The sequence below is a fragment of the Artibeus jamaicensis genome, unplaced genomic scaffold, assembly GCF_021234435.1.
Source record: "Artibeus jamaicensis isolate MK-2021 breed Jamaican fruit bat unplaced genomic scaffold, CSHL_Jam_final contig_548, whole genome shotgun sequence".
NCBI classification, from domain to species: domain Eukaryota; kingdom Metazoa; phylum Chordata; class Mammalia; order Chiroptera; family Phyllostomidae; genus Artibeus; species Artibeus jamaicensis.
Window position 1 is genome coordinate 7682853 of NW_026521883.1, and position 16349 is coordinate 7699201.

Below are 16349 nucleotides of genomic sequence, written 5' to 3' on the forward strand. Positions count from 1 at the left end.
AAACCTTCGTAGCTAATTTCTTTTGGAGCTCCAGGGTTGGGGGGAAATGCTCTCTCCTACCTATGCCCTCGTCAAGAACTTAGGGCTGATAAACTTAAAGCTGAGTTTTGTGATTAAATTCTAAAGTTTCCTCAGGCAGGGGGGATTCTCTTCCCCTTAACTCAGTGGTTGGGAAGCTTTTTCTGTAAATGACCAGAGAGCAAGTATTTTATGCTTTGAGTGACATGAGGTCTCTTTCACAACCTTTGTCTTTATAGCACAAAAGCAGCCACAGACAACACTTAAACAAATAAATGTGCCTGTGTTCCAATAAAACTTAATTTACAAGCACCTAAATGTGAATTTCACACCACTGCCACAGGTCACAAAATTCTGAAAAACAATTCTTAGCTTGCGGGACATAGAAAAATAGATAGTGGGCCACATTTGGCCTGCAGACCACCAATTTGCCTACCACGGCCTTAAGGGCTCAATTATTGTCTTGATTTTTATTAGCAGTATTTTTGTCTTTCTGATCCAATGCTTAACAGTATCTATAATGAAAAAAACTTTTTGTTTTAATTTGCTTGCTTTCAGCATTCATTCTTCCTCCTCCACATCTTCTAGTAATAGAAGTGCTCTTTTTCATTTGGGATATGCCCCTCCCTGCAAAACAAGTGTTTCTGTTAGGATGTCAACTAGGTCCCATCTATCTGGCCGCGGAGGTGGGTTTATAACCCAGGATCGCCAGCCAAACCACTCTAGTCTCCTGGACACAGTGATTGGTCTGGGAGTGGGTGGGCACTCCTATCACAGTCAATCAGTGGTCTACCACTGGCCTGGATGCTAGGAGCATGGGGGGAGCTCTGAGTTTCCATCCAGCATGGAGACATTTGAAATGTCGGAAGCTATCATGTGCACACCCAAGGCAGTATACCTCACTAGGACCAAGACACACTCACCTAGTTGAAAAAAAGATAAAAGTAGTCCCCAAAGGACACCTCAAAACAGTTGGTCTCTACCCAAATACCATTTACTTTCTCACAAAAGTCCATTTTAAGTACATAGGTATGCCTAGTTTTGCATCAATGACATATTACTAAAAAGAAATGTTTGAATCAAATTGATTTGCTTGCCTTTGTGAAGATTTTATGAAAACTTACATTTGAAAGACCTTGTAATGAATGTATTTTAAAAAGCAAAGAATTGCCCACGGAGCAACTTGTATTGTAAGTTATTTTTGCACATTAGTTTTACTTAGAGCAGGGCACACTGAGAATCACTTTCAGCCTAATAATTTAAAGTCCCAAGTGTCTCCCCTGCACACTGATGGGGTGCTAACCTGCCTCCAACACTCAGCAGGAGGGCTCCGTGTCCCTTGATGCTGACACCTGCATGATGGCTGTGGGAGTGTATGCTGCACAGCCACTGACCCCTGACCTCTGGGAGGGGCCTGAGCCCACAGCCCACTCCTCACAGAGGCTGACAAGGGCCAAATGGCCCAGTAGTAGTCCCCTGTGGTAGGTGTGGCCTTGGGGCAGCTGCTGCTCTGCTTGAATGACCCAGCTTCCCAACCAGGGCAGCCCTGGTCTTTGTCCTACCAAAGTCTGTGGATTCAACTTTTCAAAGAATTCTCTGATCTTTCCCAGGATCCTTCCAAGGAGTAAGTTTTGAGAAGCTAAAACCAAGTTAGGCTGGTTTCTGTTGCTGGTAATCATAAAAACCTCTACCAATTCATCTGCTAAGCAGCAGCTAATGTTTATTAAGTGTTTACTATGTGTCGAGCACTATTCAAGTGCTTTGCAGGCTTTATCTAAAATAATCCTCACAACCTTTATGTGGGCCCTGTTTTTTTCCATTTTCCTGCAGTTTGGAAAAGTTAAATAACCTGCCCAAGTCAAGGTTCAAACCCTGAGCTTTTATCACTGTGATAGGAGAAAAACTGGCTGTAATATTTTGTAGCTCCTTCCAACAAGACAGTCTATTGAGCTACTCTCTAACTTGGCTTGACCACATGACGTGCTTTAGCCAAGAAGCAGGAATAAACCTGACATAAGCAGGCACTGACTTGGTGGTTGATACTGGGGTTACCTGCTCTTGGTACTGAAATCCTAAGACCACCATGGGAAGGTAAATGGGCTTCACCCTCCCAGAGACTGAATGAAAACATGGGGTGACAGGCCATGCCAACCCAAAGAATTACAGAAAGTAATGAACTGCTGTTGTTCTAAACTACTAAGTTTTGGGGTGGTTTATTAGATAGCAAAAGCAAACTGATCATCACTAAGCTCTCACCAGCAAATCAATAGCATCAAGTAAGAGTTAGTAAAACTTTGAGGCAGCAAAAACGCCTCTTTATATTTCATCTTTCCTCATGGACAGAATGAGAAGAACAGAGTCTATATTTAATCAGGAATGAAGCTACAATCCAGAACAAATAATGCCCCTTTTTTATTACAAAACATAAACATGTAATTCTGTAGCACAACAATATCACACTCAAGCACACCATATGGCATTTTAGGTGAAATGTTCAAATTAAAACTATAAATTACTACACCCGTATTATTACTCTACCAACCACACTCAAGCAGGCCTTACTTCTGCCGGACCCTGTATGTGCAACAGAGGCAGAGCTTACTGGCAGCGAGGACACCTAAAGACAGAGGCAGGAGACTCACTCCTTCTTATTCTCATCCTAACTAAGGTTTCCAGGAATTATCAACTCATTGCGCTTCTTGCTCAGGAATCAAGTTGTGCAAGAAGGAATCAAGTTGTGCAAGAAGTCAGGCCTTACAGCATATTCTCTCAGAACTTCTGGAGAAGACCCACAAACGGCAGGAGTCTGAAAAGCTGACCAGCCAGGCCAGCCCACACACACACAGCTCACTGGGGCACAAGTCCTTCTAGTTAGTGACTTCTCCTTTTTTGGCTGGGCAAGCAGTGAACTCTGCACCAAAGACATCTATCCAGAGACCTGTCTAGTTAACTAAGCACTCTTTAAGCCAAAGAGCAATACCTGGTGAATCCAGAAAAGAAATTCCTAGGAAAGTGGGAGCAGCGCCTAGGCCAAAGGAGAAACCAAGCTTGTTATTCCAGGAGTAAGCTGAAACCGTCCTTCCTCTCTCCAGAATGGAAATATGAGTTAGACTCAGAACTTTCTGTCAAAGCCACAGAGAAGGCGCACAGTAGAAAAAAAACATAGGATTAGCTTAATGAATATGTTAAGAGTGGAAGACATGGGTTCTTAGCCCAGTTTCACTGTTGGTTCCTGTCCTAATAATTCTTTAAAGGAGAAGCTATCTTCTACAATTATGTTAGGGACTGGGGATACAAAGGCACATTAGACATGTTTCCAGATTTAAAGAAACTCAAAGACTAATGAGAAAGCTATAAGCTCTGTGAGTTTTATTTCCACATGTGTAAAATAAGAAAAACATACCTATACCTCCTGAACAATAAATGAGAAAAATAGCATAAAGCACATAATACAGCACTTGTTACATAACAGGCCCTCAATAAATAATGATTACTATTCATTACAATAAGAATGAAGTGGATACTGTGCCAAAGGAATACAGATGGAGCATACTTAATCCATTCTGGGTAGGGGGTGGTTCATGGGAAAACCTCTCAGAAGAAGAGCTGTCTGAGTTAAATAATAATATTACTAATAGCTAAAATTTATTAATGACTTATGAGGGAGACTAATTCTCACAAATACATAAAATAAAAGTACGTAATTCACAATTATCCCTCGTTGGCAAGAATTATCCTCATTTTACAGATGAATGAATAACTCAGAGAGTTCATACACCCTTTTATATAAGTGAGTCAGGATTCGAACTCCAACTGGCTGATTCCCCAGCCTCAGTCCTATACTTAAAGGTCTAGCAAAGGTATCAGTATGAGGAGGTTGGGCGGGGATGTGGGAGGAAGCACTCCCTGGAAAAGCAGTAGTAAGAGCAAAGGTGAGGTGCACACAAAGGTAGGGCTCATGAAAGGAATTTAATATCACTTGTCTCAATTTCCTCACAAATTACATAAAGGAATAAGAAAGGCAATTAGCATTTGTTAGGGCCTTGTATGTGCAAAACACTTCACCAGTTGCTTCCTTTTGTAGTATCAACAATCCTCACAGCAACCTAGAAGTAGACAGGAGGATTCCATTTTACAGAGGATGTAGCAGCTTTACTCTACCAGATCCCTCTGACACTGACTTCCTGGGTTTCTGTCAGTGAGATTACATGTCAATCACAGCCTTGGAACATAGCCCCACGCTCAGGAAATGTTCATCCTTCCTCTCCTTTCACCTGCTTCTATTTCCTAGAAATTAATACACTAAAATATTCTAACACGGAACTCAGATAAAGGGCCACAAACTCTCGGAAAACTGCTTTCCCTTTATGGAACGCTTAAGCCATAACATACCTCTTACTGACACTTGGTTAATTATCAGAGGTAAGAGGACAAAATGGTAACTAGCCAGTGCAGTTAGAAAGCAGAAGGCTTTCTGTATTTCTGCATTTTAAGTGTATAACTTGATGCACTTTGAAAAAATGCACAATCTGTGAACCCACCACCAAATTCAACATTTAATATTTTCATTACTCCAAGAAAGTCCCCTCTTGCCACCCCACACTAGCGTCCCTGCCCTCAAGACCCCGCGGCAATCACTGGTTTACTTTGTTACTGTGGACTAACTACTTCTGTCTGTCCGGGAATTTTACATACATGCAATCATAAAATATGTACTCTTTTGCATCAGGCCTCTTTCACTTAGCATATTTTTGAAATTCATCCAAGTTGTGTTTATCAACAGAGTTCTTTCTTATTGTTGAGTTCTTTTTTCTGTTGTTTGAATATGTCAAAATTTGTTTACCTACTCATCTGGTGATAAACATTTTGGTTGTTTCTAGTATGGGTATATTAGGAATAAAGATGTTATAAACTTTTGCACACAAGCCTTTGTGTGAACAAATGTTTTCATTTTTCTTAAGTTAATACTGAAAAGTGGGGGTGATAAATTCCATGGTTTAACTTTTAAAGAAACTACCAAACTGCTTTCCAAAGTGGTTGTCCCTCTCTCTGGCTGCTTTTAAGAAATCTCTCTTTATCACTAGTTTTCAGCAACTTGACTCATTTTTTCTTTTTGCTTTTTTATAGCTTTATTGCCGTACAATTTTAATAAAAAGAAATCCATATAGAGTATTATCATTTAATGAATATATATGACCATCACCACAATCAAGATTACAAACACATCTACCTCCCAAACTTTTCCTCATTCTCCCTTACAATTCTTCCCTCCCTCCCCTTTCCGCATTCCCCATGTAACTATCCATCTGCATTTTGTCACTGCAAATTAGATTGCGATTTCTAGAATTATATAAATAGAATCACATAGTATGCAGCATTCTTTTAAGATTCATCCATATTGTTCCATGTATCAATGATTTCTTCTTTTTATTGCTAAATAGTATGTTATTTATAGACATAACACAATTTGTTTATCCATTCAATTGTTGAGGGACATTTGGGTAGTTTTTAGCTATTACAAATAAAACTACCATGAACATTCAGGTACAAGTCCCTGAATGGACACACGCTTTCATTTCTTTAGGGTAAATCCTGGGAATGAGATGGCTGAATGTATGGTAGGTTCATGCTTAACATTTATGAAACTGGTAAGCTGTTTCCCAGTATAATTGTACCATTTTACATTCCTACCAGCAATTTCTAAGAGTGTCAGTTACTCTACATACTCAATAATATATAGTCAGTCTCTTTAAAATCTGGGTGTTTTCTGATGTAGTTAAAACCACAGCCTCATTGGGGTTTTAATTTACATTTCCCTAATAACTAATGATGTTGAATATCTTTTCATGTGTTCACTTGCCATTCACATATCTTTAGTAAAGTTTCTGTTCAAATCTTTTACCCATTGTAAACCGGGCTGTTTATACTTTTATTATTCGGTTGTAAGAGGTCTTTATACATTCTAGATAAAGTCCTTTGACAGATATGTTTTGCCAATATTTTTTCTCAGTCTATGGCTTGTCTTTTCATTTTTGTCACAGTGTCTTGAAAAGCAAATGTTTTTAATTAGATGAAGTTCAATTTACTGATTTTTCTGATAGTCTGCACCTTCATGTCCCATTTAAAAACTCATTGTTACAACATAAGCCGCTAAGAGTCTCCTATGCTTTCCTTGAGAAGTTGTATAGTTTTTCACTCTTACAGTTAGATTTATGGTCAAGTGAGAGTTCATTTTTATATAATGTAATACAGGTTCATTTTTGTGCACAGGATATCCAATTGTTCTAGCACCATATGTTGAAAAGATTATTCTTCCCCTACTGAACTACCCTGTGATGTCTGTCATAAGTGACTACATGTGTCTGTTTCTCAGCTCTTCACTCTGTTCTATTTGATCTATTACTTTTAGCTTTACACCTATATAACACTCTGTTACTGTAGCTTTGTAACAAATCTTGAAATCAGGTAGTGTAAGTTCCACAACTTTTTCTTTTTCAAAGTTGTTCCAGCTATTCTATATCCTTTGCATTTCCACATACATTTCAGACACAACTTGTCGCTTCTACGAAAAAGAAAGCCGCTGGATTTTCAATGGGCAGCCCTGGATTTAAAGCAAAACTGGCACCTTAACAACACTAATGGTGGTGATGGTTGTGCAACAATATGAAATGGATTTAATGGCAGTGAACTGTACACTTACACCTGGTTAAAACAGCAAATTTTATGTATTTTTTACAACTTAAAAATTTTTAACTAACCGCCAAGATGGAGGTTTAACGTGGATGTGCCTGCCTCCTCACACAACCAAGTTTAGGGACAACTAAATATTAGCATCAGAAAACACAACCAGAACACGGAAAACTGAACTTTTCGGAAGTCCGCTAACAACAAATTCTTCGGCCCGACCGGTAAGGGGCGAAACCGGCGTCGGGTGAGGAGTTACAAAGGAGTCCACCCGGGCGCGGAATCCAGACGCGAGAATCCAGTCGCACGGGTTCCAAACCCAGGATTGGACATAGTGAGCTACCGAGCGGCCCACCGGGTGAGCGGCCCACCGGGTGAGCGACTACGGAGGAGTCAGTGGGGAGGCGGTGGCAGCGAGTTGACTGAGGTTGCATGGTTGCACGCGGGTGAGGGAGTGAGCGCTTGGACCGGCGGTGGCGGCGGCGGCGGCTGCGCCATTGCCATTTCCCCGCTCTGACCACGCCCCCACATACAGCGTCACAACCCAGCGACCTGGGAATCCAAGGCGCCGCTCCTCCCACTTAAAGGGCCAGAACAGACCAAAAATGTCACAGGAAGACCTCAAAGCCCCAGAGATAAATCTAAGTGACGAAGAAATAGCAAATCTCTCAGACGCACAGTTTAAAACACTGGTCATCAGCTTCCTCACAGATCTGGTGGACTATAGCCACAAATTAGAGAAACATATGAAGGCTAAATTAAGGGAAATGAATGGAATTCCACAGGAAAACCATAGAGATGAAAAAAAAACTGGGACTCAAATCAATGGAGTGAACCAGAAGGAAGAAAAAAAATGATCAATCAGAAAGGAATGAAGAAATAAGAATTCAGAAAAATGAGGAGAAGCTTAGGAACCTCCAGGACATCTATAAACGCTCCAATATCCAAATTATAGGGGTACCAGAAGGGGGAAAGACACAACCACCAGTGGAAAAACTATTTGAACAAATAATAAAAGAAAATTTCCCCAATCTGGCAAAGGAAATAGACTTCCAAGAAATCCAAGAAGCTCAGAGAGTACCAAAAAAGTTGGACTCAAGAAGAAACACACCAAGGCATATCATAATTACATTAGCCAAAATTAAAATGAAGGAAAGAATCCTGGAAGCAGCAAGAGGTAAGGGGACAATCACCTACAAAGGAGTCCCCATCAGGCTGTCAGCAGATTTCTCAAAAGAGACCTTACAGGCAAGAAGGGGCTGGAAAGAAATATTCCAAGTCATGAAATCTAAAGACCTACAACCAAGATTGCTCTACCCAGCAAAACTTTCATTTAGAATGGAAGGACAGATAAAGTGCTTCTCAGATAAGACCAAATTCAAGGAGTTCATCATCACCAAGCCCTTATTATATGAAATGTTAAAGGGACTTATCTAAGAAAAAGAAGTTAAAGAAACATGAACAGTGAAAGGACAACAAACTCACAGTTATTAACAACCACACCTAAAACGAAAGCAAACTAAAAGGACAGCTAGATCAGGAGTGGAAACATAGAAATGAAGATCTCAAGGAGGGTTAGCAACAGGGGGAGTGGGAGGAGGAGACAGGGGGAGAAGGTACAGAAAACAAGTAGCATAGACAGTAGATAGAAAATAGATGGGGGGGGGCAAGAATAGTATGGGAAATATAGAACCTAAAGGACTTGAGACACATGGACATAAACTAAAGGGGGGTAATGGTGGGGTTGGGGGGGCAGGGTGGAGGGGAATGAAGGGGGGAATAGAACAACTGTAACAGCATAATTAATTTAAAAAAAAATAATAAATTTATTTAAAAAAATTAAAAAAAAAATTTTTAACTAAAAAAAGCAATGCCTATTTAGAAGTTTAGAACTTATCACCTAATATATGATCACTCATAAATCAGCCAGTCAATCCCACCAGCCTGCTTCAGCCCAGTCCACTCCTTCTCAGCCGTCCCTGGTTCTGCCTGCCTCCGTTAGCACACTGTGGCTGAAGGGACATGGTCTATAGCACTTTCCATTTCTCTTCACAGCTTTTTTTGTTTTTTAATAAACAACTGAGGTATAATTTATATACTATAACATACAGCCACTTTAATGGAAAGTTTGACTTTTGATAAATGCTTGTACCCATATAACTACCACTGCAATCAAAATACATTTCCATCATCCCAAAAAGTTACCTCATATCCCTTTACTTATTTTTTAACCCTCACCTGAGGAAGAGAAAAAGACAAGAGAGGCAGAACAAGAGAGATGTTGATATGAGAAACATTGACTGGTTGCCTCCCCTTTGTACCCCAACTAGAGACTGACCCCATACTCTAGGTATGTGCCCTGACTAGGAATCGAACCCACAACCTTTCAGTGCATGGGGACCATGCTCCACCCAACCAAGCCACACTGGCCAGGGCCCCTCACTGTTGGGAACCACCCTGCCTGGTTTCAGAAACTGTAATCCCCCACAGCTAAGGCTGAGTAAAAAGACCTTGGGACCATAAGCCACTAAGGAGGCAAAGCTTATCTTCCTGGCAGGGGCGTAGCCTCTGGTCCCTTTGCTTCACCCTGCTTAGCCCCAGGTGGATGACTGGTTAGCCAACGATGAGTAAGATTCCTCAAGGGAGGGACGACCTAAGATAGGCTTGGTCACTATGGGGTCCTCAGGGAAGGCCTTAGGGGACTATAGAAAAAAGGAGATGATGGACCCTCACTCCTTGGCTTTGACATAGCCTGAGTCTTCATTTTGTTTGTAAAAAGTCTCCTAATCTCTTGGCTGCCTTACTTCCCCTGCCTGACTTAAGCCTGAAACAATTCCAGAGGACATGTGACCCTGTGCTGGAAAGGGCGGTTCCCCAGGGCAATCAGGCCTAAGAAAAGAATGCATAAAATCCTGTGAAACCTGCTTTGCTAAGAATAACCTCAATTTAAATGATAAGAGTCCAAGCATAAAATGAGTTTGTTTCCCAAAATTCTATGGCCCTTTGGCAGTCACTCTAGCTATCTGATCCTGACTCAGAATGAGCTCTCATAGTTCTTTGAATGCTGTCTGTTGTTTGATCATTACTGCCTGACAATGACTGAACTTTACATATACGCCCTGCCTTCCTATGGAAAATAAACCCAACAAAAGCCCATTGAGGAACAGGCTCAAGGCACTTCTCCTTTGAGAGATTGGCCACCTTTCCTCCCTAGGCAGATCACGTCTTGGTAGACTTATTCTCATCCATGATGGGCAGGAAGGGTGGGGAGGATTGCTGGACAAAGCTCCCCACACCTCCCATCTCTTTAAAGTTATCCTCTAACCTCCCCGGGCAACCACTGATCTACTTTCTGGCATAAATTTGTTGTTGTTTTCTCTAGAATTTTATATAAATGGAAACAGTTCATACTATTTTGTGTCGGGCTTTCATATAGCATAAATGTTTTTGAGATTAACCACAGTGACACGTGGTTAATGTCACATCAGTATCTTATCTGTTTTCATTGCACTGCTGAATAGTATTTATTGTATGGAGATGCTACAATCTGTTTATCTCTTTGCCTGTTGAACATTTTGACTGTTTCTACAATGACTACAGTTGCTTTAAGCATTTGCACAGGAGTCTATGTGGACATGTGTTTAAATATCTTGTCAGAGTGTTATGGTCATATGGCAAATGCATATGTACCTTTATTAAAATAAACCAGAGTTTCTTTTATAGTCAATCTCATATCCCGGTGGTCTGCCGTGGCTTTGGGACTATGGATAATCTAGTCCAACAGGCAAACAGTGACACAGGGGCCTGGGTAACTACATTCTAGCAGAGCCTCTGGCCTGGGCTGGCTGCCCTCTATGCCTGTTTTGGCTCCAGGTTACATGTGTACCACAGACCAAGAAGGTGGAACTTGCTGCTCCGGCCATCCAACTAAATAACCAAAGACTTGTAATAAAAAAATAAAGATACTATCAAATGACTTCTACACCAAAACACAAAAGAGGATATAGCAACTTTTAGATTTGGGCTAAAATTTAAAATATAACAACTAGCAAGTAAGTAATTTCTTTTCTTTTTTCTTCCTTTTTTTTTTATCCTCCCCTGAGGACATACTCATTGATTTTATAGAGGGGAAAGGAAGGGCAAGAAAAAGGGAGAGAAACATCAATGTGAGAAACATCGATCGGTTGCCTCTTGCACGTGTCTAGAATAGGGACAAAACCCTCCACCCTGTTAACGGGGTGATGCTCCAACCAAATGAGCCACACCAGCCAGGGAACTAGCAAGTAATTTCTTACCTCTATGCATAATCTTGTGCTTCTCCCTCAGATATGTCAGGCCTTTTATTACCTAGAGGAAAGAGAATGTAAAAAGTTAGGAAATGGAAATAGCAGTGTTTAGAAAAGACTCAATGTCTCTAATTTAAAACAATCTAGAAAATATTTTATCTAACATCATAAACTTGCCTCCTTCTCTTTTTTATTCTTTCTTTTGTATTTTTTACCTTCCTTATTAAGAAACCATCTCTTTTACATGGCATACAGAGTATTATTTTTAAGTAAAATTGATTATTACAAGTTTAAACATTTAAAAAACACTATTTGCATCCATTTCTTTCTAAATCTGCAATCTAAAATGAGGCTTCTTGATGCCACAAATGAGAATTCTTTTAGACACAGATTTTAACACAGAGTAAGTCACTTTTCTAGTTTTAATAAGAAAGAAAGAATCTAAACAGGAAATATTCCAGTGAGTAAATCCCATTTTCTTACCAACTTTCCCTCACTGACTTCCTAGCTTCTTTCCTTGTCTACTTCCTACCGACTCAGTAACTTATCAATAGGGAAACTTTAGGGGGAAAAAAAACTTCACAGTATACTCACAGCAATGCTAACTTTTCCTAAAATTTGTTCAGGAATTCTTCCAGCTTTCTTCAGGACTTGATCCAAGGAACCCCCATCCTAATAAAAAGAATACCGGCCCATTTAGTGACAATGTTTCTAACTATTCTTTCAAGTGTTAAACTTCATGAGGAAAGTGAATCTCACACATGGCAAATCCTCCTAGAAAAATACCCTTTAGTTTGTTCCAGACATCAAATATTATATGAATGCGAAACATTGTGGGGGGTATCAAATAACTAGTAACTCGAATCCTATGAATAATCATCAAAGAAATCATTAACTCAATGGTCAGAATAAGGGCCTGATTTGCACTGGACTGAAGACAGCTGGAGGCAAACTGTCTAAGTTTGAATCCCAACTGTGCTGCTTACTATCTAGGGGACTTTGGCCAAGTTACTCAACTTATAAATTGGGAATGATAATAATTATAAGCCTACAAAAATAATCATAGGGCTATTGTAAGTATTAAACAAGGTAATACGTAGACAGCAGGAAGAGCAATCTCTAGCATATAGTAAGTGCTCAACCGGTGTCAGCCCCTATATCACCATCATACGTCACAACTCGCATTTGGTGTCATCCTAATAAATCATGATTAATAGAAACTTTTAAAATGTTATAGAAAGCAATAAATTCATTCCACAAATCCTACCAAGTACCATGTTAGGTTCTATGGCAGACAGAGATATGAAAAAGACCTAGTTCCTGTTCTCAATAAATTTACAAACTAGTAGAAAAAATATACACCTCTTAATAACGTATTATAAAAATGAAAATAATGTATAGAAAAGTGTTGTAGATATGAAGAACAGAGAAGTAATTCTGACTTCACTTAGAAGAATGGCATTTGAGCTCAAATCTTGCTCAAAGAATAAGTATGATTTCTATACCAGGACCAGAAGAGGAGCAAGGGGAGAAAAGAACAAGGTATTTCCATGAGATCAAAAGCACAGAAGCATTAAACTGCATTGCACTGCTGGAACACCATGTGCTTCATTTCACTGCAGGCGCATGAAGAAATGCAGTGATGGATCAGGCTGGAAACAACCAGCTGAGGCCAGATCACAGAGCCCCACCACGGAACCAAGACTTGACTTGATGGAGGCAGAAGGACAGGAATCCCACGGAAGGACAGGGTGTTTTAAGATGGCAAGAACTTCACTTGAGAGAAAGAGGCAAGGCTATCAGCAAGAAGCAAATCATGGGACAATGACATGGGCTGGACCCTGGACAGAGGTAGTGGAAAGGGAAAGAGAGAATACAAGTATGGTGTGAAGCCAGCCTCTGCAAGCCTCACACACCAGGCAGGGCCTTTCTGCTCATGGAGCCTACATTCTCACCTGGGATCTTGAAGAAATGCTTCACTCAGGGAACCTCCATGTTAAGACAAATAGTTTGTGCCCCTATGGCTTCAGGGGTAACCAACTGTCAGCCATAACTTAAAATTACCCTCCAAAGGTAAAATAATTCCTGTAAACTCTGACTCATTTTATAAAGTATCCTGTCTACACTGAATATCATCACCTATCATTTATGAATTACCTCTGAGTAAGGCACAGGGATATGTAAGAAACTAGGAATGAAAAAACTGTAAATACAAAAAATCCCACACTCTGCTTGGGGAAACAGGACATATTCATAACTAGGCAAAGCACCTTAAATCCTCCTCTGAAACAAGGCAGGGAACCAATAGTTGAATGAAAAGAACAGACATTGCTACAGGTGTTCAGAGGAGGAAATGATCCCAACTCAGGGCGGCTCAGGGATGGACTCCCAGCAGGAGTGACACAGAAGCTAAACCTTGAAGGTGGGCAAGACCAAAGAGATGTTCCCTCCAAAATCACAAGCCTCTATGATGCAGCCATGGAATGGGAAGTCACAGGACAATGCATAACATGATAAACTAAAGAAGTAAAAAAGGCTCTGTATACTCACACAAAACCAGAACATCTAAAATGTTATCAATGGTTATTTCCAAGTAAGATTATTGGGGATATGTGTTGCATGACAGTTTCTTCTTTTGTGCTTTCGTATTGCTTATAAATTTTCTACAATGAATAAATATTTTACCCTTTTTAAGTACTGAGCTCATTTATAAAAGTGAAAAATTAAATCTACAAATCAATGAACTGAGCGTCCATTTTGTGCAAAAGTACTGTCAGGTTGATACAACACTGCTTCCTTTCTAAAGGAGGTCAGAAAATAAGTGAGACTCATTCGGGGTAGAGACCTCTCAGAAAAATGTTACCTAAAACAATGATAAAAAAAGATCATCAACTTAAAAATCCTATGCTTATAAAAAGGGATAGTTCAGACTAATCACTACCTGTCACGTCAACTCTGGATCATGGATGCAGATGAAAAAGAGGAGTACAGGTGTGGACTCTCAAAAGCACACTAATACCCTTAAATATGTTTGACTTCTAATCATGATAAACGCCCTGGCACAACTATCTAATGGTGGGTTGGTCCACCAAAGAGCATGATGGAAGATTCTGAAATTAAGCCTACAAATCAAATGTGCATAATCTCCACACAGGTACAAGAGTGGAATTAGGAATCTAGAACCCAAGAGAACTCCCCTATAAGCACACTTATTGTCCAAGAGCACTTGGAAGAGCCCCACGCAGGCTGAGGTTTGAGTCATCATGGGAGCCTGGCTGCTTTCATAACGCCACTAGCTCCTGAGGACCAAATCAGGACAACACAATAACCCAGGTAACCACACCCAAGCCAGCCAGTACCTCTGAATTACCTTTACTGACAGGAAAAAAACCTCCCGTGTAGAAAGTTTCCCAATCATTTCTTTTTTGCTTCCAACTGAATGTGGTTTCAGATCCTGTGTTTGAACGACTTTTCCTACTTCTCAGGGAGGACTTAAAGCAAGATAATAAAACAACTGTCAAAATCTGATTCAAATCAAGTAGAAAAGCTGACTCTGTGGTGCTCAGGCACCAAGAGGGCAGCCCAGCCACCTGTTTCGGTCTGCACTTTCTCTGGGGGTTATGGTAAATATTTCTAATGAAAAAAAAAGAAGCCCTGGCTCTCTCCCCTTTAACCTCCTGCTAAGCTATAAGCAGTTATGGTGTGAACAAAGGTGTTAACAAGACTGAAGAAACGTGAACCACCATCAGGGTTACCCAGAGATGCCTGCCACTCACCTCACAAGTTAAATGCTACTTCACTGTTGCCAAGGACTTGCCTTTACTGACTAAAGCTGCAGAAACAGTGCTTATTTTTAGAAGCCCATTATTAACTAAATCAATGGTGCTTTTGTGAAGGTTTTCTATAGAAGAGATAAGTTGTGTGTGTGGGGGGGGGGGGGTGAGAGCTCAAAAGCTTTTACTCCTGCAGGAGAACCATCAACTCTGAGTCCCCAGTCCTCTGGTTGCCCAGCTACCCTGAGCAGAAATCTACTTCCCTGAAGACAAGAGCACTCCTGTTCTGTTCAGCGAGCACTCATTTCTTGGGTGGCAAAATTCAGACTGGGCAGTGCACACACAGCTTATTTCTAGGAAAGGTCAGACCCTAGCCAAGTGCTTCAGAAGACTGAGCTCAACAAATGGTAACAATACAACTTACTTTAAAATGCATCCAAAAACACCGATTTGAGCAATGAAGAGATGGACAATATGTGGTAAAGCAAATATGGCAAAATGTTCACTGAAAATCTAGGTGATGGGTTTACAGTGCACTTTATACAATTCCTTCCACTTTGTTTTCAAATGTTCATAATAAGCATGGGGGGGAATGTTAATGACAAAAAATATCATGTGAAGATGGTGACACAGAGAGGACCAAAGAGCCTCAGAGGTTGGGATATGACTAATGAACATAGCTCTACATGTCAACACCTTTGAAATGCGGAATCTGGAGCAAAGCAGAAATCCCAAATAGCAGCCAGCAGTCAGAGCCTTGCCATCCAGGTAGCTGGTGCAGGACCTCTCCTGCAGGAGAATCTTCTTAGGGACCAAGAAAAGGGTAAGAGTGTCCAGGGCTGGAGCAGAAAGCTACTCTGGTACTCATAGCTGTTTGAACTTCAGGTCACAACTGCTTCCCTATAGGGTCCTGTCTCTCCCCTAATGTTAACAGACTGATCCAGCTGCCTTCCAATCCTATGTATACTCAGGGACATGCTGGGGTTTAGCCTCAGCAGGTCTCAGAGTCCTGGAAGGATGGACAGTGCAGGCAACGAATAAAGAGTCAGACACCCAATTGGATGCCAGAGAACAGCCATCCTCTGTGGGTCAGACCAAACTCAGAGTTTGATTTAAGCTTTATTTTTATAGAGATTGTAACATAATAAGTACATGGCATGACCACTTAAGCAGAAAAGATTAATGCAGAGGTAACTAGAAAAAGTACAGGAAATTCCATAGATCAAGTTATGTTAAACAAAGGTTATTTTGAGCAGGAGAGTCATTAATTAGACAATTAGAACTAGCTGTATGTACAGAGCTTTAGATGTCTTATTATTTATTAAAGTTCTTATAATTAGGCATGGGGCAATTATTTCTACATGCTTAGTTTGTAATAGTTAATTAGCTTGTCTTCTTTTATCTGTCTAAATTCTACTTGATATATATTTTTGCCCAAGATAGAGGAGGGGCTGTTACTCCATCAACTTTTAGATATTCAGGGGCTATTTCATTAGGGGGGATGTTGTTCTCTGGCCAAGAAACTATTTGGTACAACTTCATTTGAATTACATGGATAATTGGGCCTGAAGTACAGGTGTCTAAAAAT

The 16349-nt window shown here is 40.4% G+C and overlaps 1 protein-coding gene across 1 annotated transcript in view; it reads right to left on the reverse strand.

Moving 5' to 3' along the window:
- Nucleotides 1-16349, reverse strand: part of MAP2K1 (mitogen-activated protein kinase kinase 1) — an 83689-nt gene that overhangs the window by 24919 nt on the left and 42421 nt on the right. Inside the window, exons 4-5 of the mRNA XM_037155780.2 lie at nt 11583-11660; nt 10998-11049 (exon numbers count right to left, since the gene is read on the reverse strand). Coding sequence (XP_037011675.1) covers nt 10998-11049; nt 11583-11660 — 130 coding nt within the window. The remainder of the gene's footprint in view (nt 1-10997; nt 11050-11582; nt 11661-16349) is intronic.